Here is a 16,093-nt window from a genome sequence, read left to right as displayed (position 1 = left end):
GTCCTAGAACAACAGTCACAATACGTAAGAAAGAGCGATGATAAAAAAATAAAAGCTGCTCATATTAAACAAACTGTAAAACATTCTAAAATAGAAATATTTTGGGTCTGTTTTTAATACTATGGCCCGGGATCATTCAGATTCTGTACCTTGCCATAGGTCCGAGAAAATGATAAAATACTTCCTAGTAAATAACATAAGACTATTGTATTGGCCAGGAAATTCACCTGACTTTAATCCAATTGAAAATTTATACTTCTTTAGTTTATACAGTCCATTGTTTTTTCTGGTGTTTGCTTTATGCAAACACTGGAAAAAACAATGGACTGTATGAACTAAATAAGTATGATTGATGCATTGATTCAGGTGTGGTTTTGAAACAACAAAATCAAAGAAAACTGTAAAAAAATTTCCATGACAAGAAGAATATCCGAAGTAATAAAAAATAAGGGTATGCGTGTGTGTATGTGTGTGTGTTTATATATACATTAAACGGAACCCAAAGTGCTGAGAAAAGTTGTGTTTATTTTAAAGAGATTGATAAGAAAAACTTTTTTTAAGTAAAACAAAGTAAATGTATACTAACAAAAACAAACTTTGTTGTTTTACTTGAAGCTTGCCGTCTCTATGAAAGTCTTAAAAATATACCCAATCTACAGACTTTATAATTTATTCAAGCGCATTTAATTCTAAAGAGTTTTAGAAAATGAAATCATTGTAGAATTTTTTTTTTGAATCAATATTATTCGTTATTGTTTTATTTGTTTTTTAAAATAGCGTTTATTATCAATTGTATGACTTTCCTACAAATTTTAAAGTAAGCTAAACATAAGAATATTTTTATATAGAGAGCGAGAATCAAATAAAATTAAGATTTTTATATTACACTCTTAAATAAAAAAAAATATATAAAAAAGTCGTTGATCACCTCATTATATATTCTAAACCTTTTTTTCTTTTTGTGTAAATAATGGGAACTTTTTTTAGTTTATCTAAGCTGTTTATTGCTATGACGTTTTGTTCTCCTATCAAAATGACATTTTGAAAATTTTTAAATTTTTAATTAATAAATAATTTTGGTAAACGACATCATTTATTAGAGATAATAGCCGAATTGTTTAATTTATAGTTAGAAAATATTATTAAGTCAATTTAGTGGAAATTGATAAGTTTTAATGATTCGCATATAAATATTAAAGTAATTTTGGATTTTGCATTTGGATTTTGATAACTAAATGATTAAACTGTCGGCAACTCCATACTGATTTGAACCTATTAAAAAAAAGACAAAAAAAATCTGTATGGAAAAGAAACAAAATAGTTGAAAATCATATCAGCTAAGAAAATTTGAATTTTGATATTGCTAAAACGTCAAAGTATAGCGTTGGCGCTGAACAATAGTGTAAATATGGATATTGTAAAACTATGCCACTTGAAAAAGAATGTCTTTGTTGTGTTGAAATAAAGGAAATAAATATCGCCTCAGGTATGACAAATTAAGTAACATTCTTTAAAATATAAAATATAAACTTGTGTGTGCAGTATTAATAATAGTAATAATAACAAACATTAACTTATTTGTACATAATGGTTATGTAAAGTAAAAAAAGTTTTTTTTTTAAGATCATCAATGCATAGATAGACAGATGGCGATTAAAATAAATAATGTTTTATGGCAATAATTCAAGACAGATGGCGATTAAAATTGTTATTGTATTGAAGCGTGCGTTAAAAAACATTATATTTAATATTTCCTGATATATATGTTGTATTTGGCAAGTATTTTACATTTCTCTTATCAAAAAACAAAAAGCAAAATTGACAATGAAAGGTTTTTTGTTAAACGATTTCGATTTCTAAATTGACTCGATAATACTACACTTTTTTTGCAATCTTTGACAGTAATTATTTAACTTTAAAAATAAAAGAAAATGAGTAATAAATGTTTTATAGAATAAATTTTATTAAATATATCTTGCTTGATTAAATAAGTATTTCGAGAATATACGTAACCTGATGAAAAGTTTATTTCATCAGGTTACATATATTATTCATCCATAATGTACATATGCCTGAATTTCAACCCTTCTTCCCCCCTCTCCCCCCATTCCACATTTTGCTATAGTTTTTTTGAGTACCCTCCATCTCCCTACGTAACCTGATGAAAAGTTTATTTCATCAGGTTACGTATATTATTCATCCATAATGTACATATGCCTGAATTTCAACCCTTCTTCCCCCCTCTCCCCCCATTCCACATTTTGCTATAGTTTTTTTGAGTACCCTCCATCTCCCTAAAACTACCTACCCAACATTTTATGAAATTTTTTTTACATTAGTGTCTCCGTACTTTTATAATTGACCCCTGCCCTTTATCTCAAATACGCTCTTTGCAGACTCCCTCTCCCCCTCCCAAGCGTACATACTTTATGAACAATTTCTAAATGCTGTTTATAAGGTTAAAAAATACAAAATAGTTTTTTTAACAGAACCTTTATACGCATAATAATAATTTAATAACTATAAATATAACACAAAATTTTGCAGCAATAAACAAGTTTAAAATGTCTGAAATATTTTTTTATTATTTGTAAACTTCGTAAAAATAACAAAAAAATAATAATTTGAAATAACTAAAAAAATTCCATATTAATTTATGATTAAAAAAAAAAACTTTTATATAATGATAAGTAACTAAACAAATTCTTTATTAATATATAATGGAAAAAAAATTTATAATTTGCTAACAAAAATTTTTTTTAAGATTTCTTATCGAAATCCTACAATAATGTCATTTACTAAAACTCTTTGGAATTAAACGCACTTGAATAAATTATAAAGACTCTGAGAGAATTGCTACTGTGGAGACGGCAAGCTTGGAGTAAAACAACAAAGTTGGTTTTATTGGTATACATTTATTATTTTGTTTTACTTAAAAAAATTCTGCCCAAACTTTTTTTTTATCATTCTCTTTAAAATAAACACAACTTGTCTTTAAGTTACTTTGAGATGCAAATTTTGAAATCTTTTAATTTTGTCCGCAGGAAATAATTTAATTTGCATGTTCAAATTAAGTGAAATTTTGACTTTACAGTGCAACTATAAAAACACCTGTAGAATGAGAACCACCACATCGATTTGATAAAAATTACTGCAAATGTAGCATATGACCACAAATTGCTGCATATGGCCACACCAAACACTGGATAAAATTTCAGTTATATTGGTTTACTTGTTAAGGATTTATGGCAGTTTGAGTTTATATTTTGTTAGTTTTTTGCTACTTAGACCTCAAAACATTACCAATTACTGTGATATTCAATCACTATTTTCAAAATAAAGGTTACATGAGAGTTCTTCTATGTAATATCAACAATTTTTATTATAATTTTTTTATTGCTACACGTACTATTTTTATTCTTTAGACAAAAATATTGGTTTGCTATTTGAAGTGGTTTGAATTGGCTTATGCATAGCATAAATATCTCAACATTTCCTATAGTATAAACTACTGCCAAAATGCAAAAACAAGTGCTGAAAAAAGTGCAAAACCTGGCAAAAGGACTATCAGTTGGTAAAACAAAAACAACAAATGTTTCTGTTTTTGAGTTCTAAGTAGCAAAAAACTAAAGGTATCTAGGGCCAATAAAAAAAGCATATTTATTGGCCCCAGAAACCTTGAATACATTGAATTTCAAGATGAAGTGAAAAAATAATTATATAAACCCTATTTTTTACATTATATCACCATTAAATAGTATCTGATTAAATTGTATGCTATGGTCTTTGATTTTCTCCACAAGAAATTTATTCATAATAGCTTAATATACTATTTTAGTCAAATACTCTTTAATATTTTTACATGCAATATTAAAATTCATAATTGCTAACAGCAGTTAAAGATTAAAATGGTTAAAATGTTCATTATAAACCGTAAGCTATGATTTTCTACTGTCTAATCTAATAAATCATACTATGGTAGCAGTTCTTTAAAGATGCTTACTGTTCAGATCAGTTATGCAGCATAACAATCTTTCTTTGTACTCTGGATGATTATTGTTTTGTTTCTACCTTGGCCAATGTTTATAAAAGTCTTGATGAGCAGTTTTGACAGTTTGACTATCTGGCAAATCTTTTAATACTGCAACAAGAACTTGTTTCTTCACTCCAGTGCCTTTGCCATTCTTTTGAGTAAAAAACGTGTGTCCATCCTTATTAACCCTTAACACAGTATCAACAATGCTCAGACAAAACCTAATCACATGGCTTGATAAATCATTGCAGTGAGCAACAACCCCAACTGTACCAAAACCTCCTTATCTGTCAATAATTTTAAAGTCACAGAAGGTGAAAAAATCACTCAAGTGTTAAGTGACCTGCTCTTAAGAAAATTATAATAAAAAATTGGCTCTACCATCTTGCTGCTAGATGTTTGGTTTATAGTTCTGACCAATTTCATTAATCCATTGTTTGATAGCCCTTTATTTAATTGTACATTTACAAGAGCTACAGTGGTCAATTTTGGAGCGCTTGATAGTGGTTGGGCACTACTTTGACTTGAAACCAAAACATACATATTTATCTTTATATCAAACTTTGTTCAGAAAGTTTATTTAAAACTTTTAAATTACTCGTTTATAAAGTGATTAGAAACTTGTTAAAAATATACTTCCCAAATATTATCTTGTCTTTTTTTTAACAATTTTCTTTGAATATATATATAAATTACTTTGAATATATATATATAAAGTATAAATATTTACCTGTGGTAATTGCAAGTGAAGGCCTGCCAGATGCTTTAGAAAGTCAAATAGTTCCTTCAGAGGATAATTCTTTATTGTAAATAACTCAAGATGCAATTTGTTCAGCTGCTCTGGCATCTTTTACTGCTAAATATTGAAGGTTTTCCCTCAACTTTATTTGATAGCATTAGTGGGGCACTTTGGGGAAAACCTTTTTCTAAAGGGTAAAGGCAAAAGTTTTTTTAAAGGGCAGAGGCAAGTGCTGTAATGTGCATATGGTTCTTTCTCAAAGGTGGTTTTCTCTTCAAGATGATGTTTTTTTTACAACTTTGAACGACCATTTCGGCAGATTAGGCAATAACATCATGCCTTTTGTTTTAGGTCTCACTTGTATTGAATTGAAATTAAATAAAAGAGGGACTATAACTTCTTTCCCCTATTATTTCCTGCACAAAATTGTTCTACACAGTTTGCAGACCGCTAACATTGATCTTTGTCTGGTACAGTTGGCATATTTGATCTGCTCGGAAAGCAGTATAATGTCTTTAACATTTTTTCAGACAGAGCAAGCGCACAAGTTTTCATTGTGAAACTTTGCTTGATTTGATATTGTGGCAATACACTAAACCCAACTTTACTAAATCAAACTATCCCATTTACAAAATTTAACCTAAATTTATATTGGATAACAGTCCATTAACATACCTACAAGTATTATTAGTTACAAACAATTAAAATCAAGGAAATAATTATTTAAATTACAAGTAAATAATTCTTACATAATTCTTTCCTTTAAAGGAAATAATTATTTATTTTTAAATTAATGTCACTTGTCATACTTATTGACAATTTAGATGAGTTTTTATTTGATGACACATTCCTAAAAAAGATTTTTCCTACTCTTCAAAGGAGTATTCTCCCTTTCATAAGATTTTTCTCTGGCTGGCCCTCCAAACTTTTTTTTTTTCCATTATTTTATTTATGTTATCTAAATTTTTATATATATTTTATGTTGGTACCTTTATAAAAGCTTTTCAATCATTTATTAACATTTTCATGCATTTTGACAGTAGTTTATACATAAGAAAATGCTTATATTTTCACCCAATGCATAAGTCAAGTCAAATCACTTTTTAAATAGCAAATGTAGTCATTAATTGTAGCAATAAGTAGAAGTCATTCATTGTAGCAACAAAATTGTAGGTAGAACACTCTTGTAATCATTATTTTAAAAATAGTGACCAAACTTATCGGTAATCGGTGAGGTTTTGATTTATAAGTAGCAAAAAACTAACAAAATATATATTAAAACCACCATAAATACTTAACCAGTAAACCAATCCAGCTGAAATTTTATCCAAAGTTTGGTGACGCTATGGTGTATTCAAATGTAGTGTTGTATGCAACACTACATTTGCACTAATTTTTATCAAATTATATAAAGTGATTCTCATTTTAAAGGTGTTTTTATTGTCACTCCATAAAGCTGAAAATTCACGTAACTAGAACATTCAAATTAAATTATTTTCCATTGACAAAGTTAAAAGATTATAAAACTTGCATTACAGGGTACCTTGATGTGTACGTTACTTTTTTTATTTTTTATAAGTATTGAATTCACACTCTCATTTAAAAAGTTTCAATACAATTCACAATACTGATAGGCAGAAATCCAACCATAAAATCCAAAGTTAAAACATTTTATCACTTGTTTTTTTATGTAATGTAAGTTTAAGGGTATTGAGTCCTAAAACTCAAAACTTTTCAGCTTATTTTATTCTTAAGACTAGCAGCTTTTAAACAAAATTGCTGAAAATTAAGTATTAATAAAATAATATTTGATAAAGTATCTTACTATTTGATAAAGTATATATATATATATATATATATTTATATATATATATATATATATATATATATATATATATATATATATATATATATATATTGAGACACTCATAAATAGCTTATTTAACGTATTATTTGTAAGAAGTTATTATAGGTAATATGAATACGGGATAAAAATAACGGTTATAATAACCAAAACTTCAAAGAAATTTAAAAAAGTACATTACTGATTAGCATTTCAAAAAGGCCATTTAAAATGTGATAATTAAACAAAATAAATATTAAAAAATATGAAAACAGAAAAAGTAAAATATTAAATTCATACAAATATGAGGCTATTTGTATATCTGGTTGAAAAACAAGTCATTCTGTTAAAAATTAAATAAAGAAAATACAAACATCAAATAGTACAATTTTTAGAATTTTAAAAACAAATGACGTTTATGTCAGATCATTTTGTTATGCAAACAAAACTTTTTTTTAACTACATTATACTCAAAAGCTATATCATACTTAAATTTCACTTATCCATTTTAACTTAAATTTCACTTTTCCATTTCAAAGTAGTACTAAATTTACAATGGTTTAATGTAAGTTAATGATTAATATTAGGTTTTATATTTACATTATTCTAGTATATATATAGTAGTTAGTGATCTGCCATCGGCAAAGGCCGATTAGGGCTAATTATAGAGTTTAATGTATATATATAAAGGTAATATCTTAATATTAGGTATGCAACTTGCATATATAAGGTGTGCCTATGCACCTGTTTAGTTTGGCTTAATAGTCAATACTGATGCATCGACCAATGCCGATTAATCAACCGATGCCATAGGCCGATTAATTGGCCAATGGTTTGGCTGATTAATTTGTTGCTGGTTACCAATAGCATAGGCTAGTAGGTTGAATCACTTCTAATGAATAGGAAAATGTTAAATATGTAATTTAAATCCTTAATATTATTATAATACCCTTAAATAAATACATTAAACCTATTATTAGCCACAATGGGCATTAGCCGATGGCACATCACTAATAGTAGTATTAGTAGTAGTAATATATAGTAGTTATATATATATATTCAGATAACTAAGTAATAAAATGTTATTTAAAAAAAAATTTCTAGAAATTTTTACATTGCAATGGTTATGAAACAATTACTTTTATTCTTAAAGTGCTTTATTAAATAACTTGGTGTTTGATCGAATCTTACAAGTGCTTTATTATGTAACTGATTGTTGATTGATTAAATCTTACAAGTGCTTTATTATGTAACTACTTGGTGTTTTATCCCATCTTACAAGTGCTTTTTTATACAGCTGCTTGGTGTTTGATCTAATCTTAGAAGTACTTTATGGTATAATTGCTTGGTGTTTGATTCAATCTTACTAATGCTTTATTAACAACTGCTTGGTGTTTGATCCACTTTTAGAGGTAATTGATACAACTCGGTATGTTTGATTGATAAACTTGGTGTTTGATCCACTTGTTTCTCCTTGCAGCGGCCTTGTTCATTAAGGTTCATGTTTTGGAGTTATAGAGTTGAGAGAGGGTTATACCACAAATAAGTAGCCTCCTCGTCTGTCATAATAACATTATTAATTCACCTCCTCAAGGCCTTCTCGGCCTTGAGGAGGTGAATTAATAATGTTATTATGAATATATTATAATATATTCATAATAACATTGCAACATATTATAATAACAAGTGTCAGTAATATTAATAATAAGTTATAAATAATAATATTATAAAATTATTTTAACTTAATAACATATAATTTCCAGGTGACTTTTCTTAGTGATGGCAACCCATAAGGAAAGTATTTTCCGTAGTGTTAATAATTTATAAACAAGATATGCTATTCACAATCAACTGCTCATTTAGGGTTGAAACCCCTTTTAACCAGAATTTGTATTTTTTGTCAAAAACTAATTAAGATTTATTTGTTTATACAAATAACAGTTAAAATGCTTACAAACATGTATAATTATAAAAACAGTAAAATGCTTACAAACATGTATAATTTCTTAGATGGTTTTATATTAAGACTTTGCTGTGATATCTGATACAACTATAAAATCTTAAATCTGAGATTCAAGAAGCTCTGTCAAAGTTTTTTTTGACAAATTTTTAAATAGTACTAATAGTTTTATTTATGTCTTAAAATGTCTTACTTAAGAATAAAAATAATAAACCCTTTCAGAACTGTTGAAAAGCAATGGTTGCACTCAGTCCAATGTACCAACTTCCAAATCATGAAGTAATTAAAAAGAGGAATAACATAAGATTTTATTTTTCTACAAGGTTGAAAATACTTTTTATCTACAAATGGCCTTTCATGGCAATTTCATTTTTGTTTCACTTGGCTTTGGTATTTACAATTTTCTGCATATTTCTGCATATTTGAACATCTTTTATTTTTGTATAATGACTACACTTTTATAACTTGTTGACCTAAAACACCTTCTTTAGCATGAAATGATACCGATACACGATATCATGACCCTAGGAAATCCTTTAGAGATGGTCCTAACATTGATAATTACCAGAGTGTCTCAAACACTGCTTACTTATGTTTAATTTTTGAACTATTATAATTCTTATCTAAAGAAAAACATCTTAAATGATTTGATATGTTAATAATCAAGTTTTTGCTGATGAATTCTAAATGTTAAAAAAAGATAAAAAGAGTACGCCGTTTCTCATTCTCATTCTCTACTAAAACTTGATTTTTTTATTTTAAAAAACATAGAATTTTACTAGTTTAAAGTTAGTAAACATTTAGTTATTTTAGTTTACTTGTTTTTAATACCTTGAAAAATTTATGTGTTAGTGTTAGTTAGGAGGTTGATTTTGTATGAATAATGCGAGAGGGGGGATTGTTGAAAGCATACAGTAGTGTACAGGCAGGGATAGAATTTCTAAATCAGAGGTTTTATTTTGTGCGTACTTTATAGATGCTCCCAAGTTTAACAGATCAAGACTTGCTTGTTTTCGCTAAAGTTTTTATGGAGATCTTGAGAATATCATTCATAGGTGAAAAAAAGAAGAATGCAAAGTTGAATTTTTTTCTATAATTCAAAAGCTTACTTTTCTACCGACCACCATTAATTCAAAGTTTCATTATGTAGTTATAAGAAAGATTTCTTTCTATTTTTAAGTTTATATTAATTTGTTGACAAAGCAATTGTCAATCTTGGCAGTGGAAAACAAATTTAGCCATATGATTGTCTTGTCCTTTTCATTTGCAACTTTGATCCATGGTTTATGTAAAACACTTTTCAAGTTTTTTATTCAATTGATAAAAATTGAAATAAAAGTCCTTCTCAAAACCCAACTTGGAACAAAAAAAATATGTATTTTTTATCAAAACATTAACTATATTTTTATGCCAAGTATTAACTTTTGAGGCCAGCTGGTAGTTAGGTTTCCCAAACAATGGGTAGTTTTCAGAAGGGTTTAAAGATTTAGAAGGGTCCATCAAAAGCTGTAAAATATCAGAGTATTTACAGTCCCATGTTAAAGGAACTGTAAATACTCTGAAGATATTGCTGAATGATATCGCTGTTATTGTCTTTGGTGTTGATTGTCAAGGCCGCATAAGAATCTCTTCGTAATTTTTCATCAATTTAATCTTTCCTCTTCCAGAATTCCAGTTTCAGAAATTTCAGTGTTCTTTTAGAATTTCTGTTTCATATTTAGATCTCAGTGTTGGATCTCAGGCTAATTCTCAGGCTATATAAATATTTTGATTCGACTTCTGCATAATGCAGTAATAAAGACTTCAATGTTATTTTTTATACAAAGACTCAATACAAAATCATAATGAGTTTCTAGAATTATTAAACAAATGAGATCTAGCAATAAAATATTCTTCAGAAAAAGAAAATAATAAAAAATAATTAAACTTCTTGAATATAACTGTACCAACACTAATAACTTATACTATGACTCGCACCAAAAGTCGGCTATCACTAATATACAACCAAAGTAAATCCAACATCATACATTATTCCAAAAATAGTTATAGTTTTTTTTAAAGGTTTTGTATCTCTTGCAAATTTAAAATCTTTAAAATTTGTTCCTAAATTAATCTTAATGATGAAATACAGTTTTTAGTAAACATGTTTGCCAAGTACTATATTCAGAAAAGTAACAACTTTTCTAATGAAAATTATAATAAAACAGAAACAACTAAATATACAGTTAAGCTTCCATGGTTCCCAAGAATAGGTCAAAAACTTATAAAAGAACTTAAACCTTACAACATCAGAATAATTTTTATTACACTACCTATGTTAAAAAACATCTTATGCAACAGCAAGTCAAAATTAATTTCCAAAAGCAATTCCAGTGTCTACAAACTCACACACTATTTTGGTGGTGTATTCATTGGTGAAACAAAAAAGAAAATTTTAATAAGAAGCATTGAACTTCAAAAAAATATTTATAAGGTAAACGAGATGCACCTAGGGTAACCAAACATGGTAGAGAATGTAATGGGTGTTTGATTGGCCAAAACTCTAGCAATAAAATTAGAATATGATGGACGCAAATGAGAGAATCACTTAAAATTAACTACACCTCAACAAACCAGGAAAAAAAACACGCTCCTATACTTCTCAACCGTGACAATTGTGTTAAAATATCAGTTGGAGACCTCTCAGGGCTTGTGATGAAGAAAATCGTCAAGCGTGTTATATCGCGCTTGTAAAATTAGAATATGTTTTTATCGAGCATGATTATGTGCGCTCGAGATAACGTTGACAAGTGCGATCATGAAAATTGCTGAAGGCGATGCTTATAAAAAGCTTTTTTATATCTTTTTTTATTTGTTACATAATTCTTTCGTCAAAAAATGTTTGAATTAGTATTTTCACACTCATGAAACTACTTCAACGAAGTAGATTTTTATACTTCCAAACTTTTTGTATATTGTCAGATCGCAATTTTATTTTTAACTATTTATGTTTAAAAATAATAATATCAAACAAAAATGCAACTTCTTATTGATTTAGTATAATTTAGTGACTTAGTTTTGCTTCGTTGTTTTGATATATGTATTTTAAAATGTTACGCTGTAAACTTAATTAATGGTTAATCATTTTTATATTTCTTGATATTTTTTATTCAAATTAATTATTTAAATTTTTTAGATAGCTATGTATCTATATTATAGCTATATTCTATCAACTTTTAATTTAATAAATGTTGACATCAATACTTTTTTTTCTATTCGAATGTCCTTGATTGCGAACATTCTAAACAACAGAATCGTTTTAAATTTGAGTTAAAATAGATAATGGTTAATAAAAAACCTATACTATGAACAAAAACTAATTTTAAAAATTACTCTATTATTAATATTTATTTTTATTATAAACGATGTGTGGAATATTACAAACAATAAATCAAACAAATCTTACTTGATATTTTCACAAATACTCTGCAGTTTCTATTTTTATATAATGGTTTTCTAATTTTCTATTCTTATTTTATTTGCGCACTTTTGTATTCATATTGTGTTTCCACGTGCACATTCCATTATTAAAATTAGTGACTATTAACGACTTCAACCTGCTCATTCATTACGTTAGTGCAAAAGAGAACGACGTAGTGCTTTTTTATATTTTATATTAGTGCTTTGATAATAGAATATCTTTAATAAAAAATCTTTTTTAAATATTTTATGAAAATAAAAAAATAATCCTGAACTATTGGACGAGCGTTATTTTATACGCTTGTTATAAGCTGAACGAGCTTTGTTTATCGCGCCTAGAACATTTGAAAATACCCTTTACGGGCGCGTTTTACGAGCGGAGGGCGATCACTCTCGCTTCATCAAGCCCTGCCTCTGTTTAAAAAAATTATCCAAAAAAACAGAATTAAATATCATTATGATATTTAATTCCGTTTTTAAAATTATCATTATGGAATTAAATGTTTATATTATTTATAATTATCATTATGTGTAAAAAAAAAAACTCTAAAAGTGGATAAGGGTACAAAATAAACTTGTTTTTTTTTTAATATTATTTACATGTGATTCTACCCTAGCTATTTGTATACAAACGAAGCATTTTTATACTTTTTACCCCTTGGACCATCAGTAGAGATTTTAAAAAGATGTTGTGGACAGAGGTAAAACTATGAATGATAACAATTTATGTTTTTAGAGCGTAAAAAAAAAATAAAAGATAGGATTTCCTGGCTAAGCTTATAATATTTTCATTCAGTTCATAGTCTTTTTTGACTATCTTGCTGACTAATTAAATACCAAGAAGAAATTAACTTCAATAATTTTACACTTTTTTTATAATATCTGGCTGATATTATTACATATACTGTCGTATATAATTAACTAAACCTACCTAGTCAGCATTAATAAAGCATTTTCTTTAGTAAGTGGTTTCTCAAGAATTTCACCGTTGCTCACCTACAAAGAGTATGATTACATATTTTTATTTGAAAACATGAACAATGCTTACAATTTTACATATTTAAATTGAATACATGACATATTTAAATTTTATTAAGTATTTTAAATTGAATATATAATGTATATTCAATTTAAAGATCATATAACATATTTTTTATTTAAATTTATTCAATATTAATAATAATGTAATGCAGGATAACATGGTTGCAATAATGCAAAAAAGATACAAAAAAATTTTATGATATATAAAAAAAACTTTAAATAAAGAAATAAGAGAATTTTATGATGTAATTATCATTAATTATATGAATTTCATATTTTTTAATATTACTTGAACATTCGTATTTTGTCAACAATTGTATTAATGAAAATATAGACTTATCACCTCAAATGTATTAATGAAAATAATGATTTATCACTTCGATAGTAGACAAGAAACGATAGTAGGCAAATGTCTTAACTACTGTAAACTTTCACATATTTGTGGAATGTGCTGACACTATTATAAAAAGAATTCTTTAGAATTGATTACGTCTGCTTTTTTAAAATATATATTTTTTAAAAGGGGGGATTTAATGTAACTATTATTTGAGCTCACTTATTTTTATAGTTTTTTAGGAGAAACTTATTTTTGTGCCTGCATTTAGAAACCAATTCTGATGTTTTATTTAATAAACATTCTTGGTTTGCATGTGTAATTATTACAAATTTTTCTTGTAGGCATAGTATGCATTTTTTTGGAAATATTGTTACATGCAAGTGCAACTTTGAACCAACACAGTATAAAATCATCAATATTTTTATTTTTTAATTCCCATTATATTTTTACAGCATGGTGTCTTGAATACTTTTTATTTTTAAAGAATTACTTATGATCGGCAAAACGTTTTTTCCATTCATCTTCTGTTAAGCCATATATTGTTTATCAGATAGGGTAGGGTAGGGTAATATGGATTGTTGGGGTAATATGGATATATTCAATAAGTATGCATGGAGTAAGTTATATATATACAGCGGTGGCCAAAAAATTAGAGACCAGTCTTTTTTTTTTTCAAAATTTATTTTTAACCTTAGTATAATTTTATTTTGGAAAAAGGTATCAAAAAAAGAAAAACATTTTTAGAAAGAATTTTTATTGTATTTTATATTTATTATAAAAGAATTTATAATTTTTTTACAAAATAATGTTAAAAAATTAAAAAACTGACTAGTAAAAAATATAAATGTGAAAAAAAATTGGACAAACTTTTAAGACCAGTTTCAAAAATATTTCAAAAAGCAGTAAAAAAATAATTTAGAAACGTGTTGTTCCTCCATTTGTTTTCAAGCACTCTTGTACTCGTTCTGGCATTGAATTCATTAAAGTTTTGATTACTTCATCAGGCACATTTTTCAAATGATGAGAAATTTCAAATCTTCCAAATTGTAAAGTTGTTCTTTACTAAGCTTGTGATCAAGCCACGATCATAAATTCTCTATTGCATTCAAGTCTAGACTATTGAGATTTAAAAAATTATACCACTTTAATCCGTATGTTTTAACTAACAAGATATTAAAAAAAAAAATTTAATATGTCAATTAGAATCTTCTTAATTTTAATTTAAAGATTAAGAAACCAACTAAAAAATGGCAGGCCATGGAAGCACTTGAATTTTATTAGAATTGAACCAATTGCTAACAACATGCGCTTTATGACACGCGCATTATCTTGCTGGAAAATAAATCCATCTTGCGACTGCCATAAATCAATGCTAGGAATAAACGAGTTTTCTAAAATTTCCATGTACCTTTCTTTGTTGAGTCTACCATCGAATAAATGAAAAACGCCAACTCCACAGGCACTCATACAGGCCCAAATGCCTATTGAACCACTGCCTTGTTTTGTTCGTTTAAAAATGCATGATTCATCGAACCGTTCCCTTGTAAGTCTACGCAACATTACGCGACCTTTTTCTGTTGTCTACCTCAACGTTTATTTCATCACTAAAGACCACACGGTTCCACTGATCTGTTGACCAATTTTTATGTAGTTTGCACCACTCTTTCCTGGCAAATTTTTGTTTTTTATTTAAGCGTGGTTTTTTTGCAGCAGCACGCCATAAATAATTTAACTTGTGGAGGACCCTTCGCACAATTCTAGGGCTTGCTTTCAGATCATTTGACAGTGTCCATTTCATAGACAAGTCTGTAGATGATGCTTGTCTGTTTTCTTTCATTAATCTCATTAACGAGCGAACATCACGGTCATTTGAAATTTTATTGCGTCCAGTCCTATGACGATCATTAATTGACCGGGTCTCTTTGTATCGTTGAATTATGTTAATAATGCAAGAGTAAGACCTTCCGAGCTTTTCTGCTATTTGTCTGATGCTATAGCCTTCTTCTTTTAATACAAGAGCCGCGTATCTGTCTTTTTCTTTGATCTTTGCACGCATTTTTGCAATATTTTTATATCCTTATTGCAATTCAAAAAATAAATGTTTATTTGATATCGAAACTCAGGTTTCGACATTTTATTTTATAGCCAGCGTAATAAGCAATTAAGACAGTTAAAAAAAATAATGGATTTTTATTTTTAATAAGTGCAAATTAAAGATTTGAAAGTGGTCGTTAAATTTTGTCCAATTTATTTAAAGATTTATAAGTACTCATCAGTTTTTTAATAAGTTAAACGCTATTTAATTAGAATTAGATTTAAAAAATTATACTACTTTAATCCGTATGTTTTAACTAACAAGATATTAAAAAAAAAAATTTAATATGTCAATTAGAATCTTCTTAATTTTAATTTAAAGATTAAGAAACCAACTAAATAATGAGTGGTCTTTAATTTTTGGCCACCGCTGTATAATGCTAAAAGCTAAAAATTACCAACAGTTTATACACATAAATTAGCTTCTTTTTTTAGCATTAACAATATTTACATACGATTTACATAAATAGTTAAAATGTAAAACATTTTATTTTGAAAAAAATACAAAAACGTTACGTTTCAAAACTTTTGTCTGCAGACTTCAGTAATATTACTTATCCAAGAATAATGATGTAAATTTGTTAGTT

General features: G+C 27.2%; 1 protein-coding gene across 5 annotated transcripts in view; it reads right to left on the bottom strand.

Annotated features, from left to right (window-relative positions):
- Nucleotides 1-16,093, bottom strand: part of LOC100215163 (dTTP/UTP pyrophosphatase) — a 129,486-nt gene that overhangs the window by 67,443 nt on the left and 45,950 nt on the right. For all 5 annotated transcript variants that reach the window (XM_065813412.1, XM_065813410.1, XM_065813409.1 and 2 more), the window contains exon 4: nt 12,966-13,030. In XM_065813412.1, coding sequence (XP_065669484.1) covers nt 12,966-13,030 — 65 coding nt within the window. The remainder of the gene's footprint in view (nt 1-12,965; nt 13,031-16,093) is intronic.

This window comes from Hydra vulgaris, chromosome 12, assembly GCF_038396675.1.
Source record: "Hydra vulgaris chromosome 12, alternate assembly HydraT2T_AEP".
Lineage (NCBI taxonomy): Eukaryota > Metazoa > Cnidaria > Hydrozoa > Anthoathecata > Hydridae > Hydra > Hydra vulgaris.
Note: the sequence above shows the minus strand (reverse complement) of the source record. Positions and strands in the feature narration are given on the sequence as shown.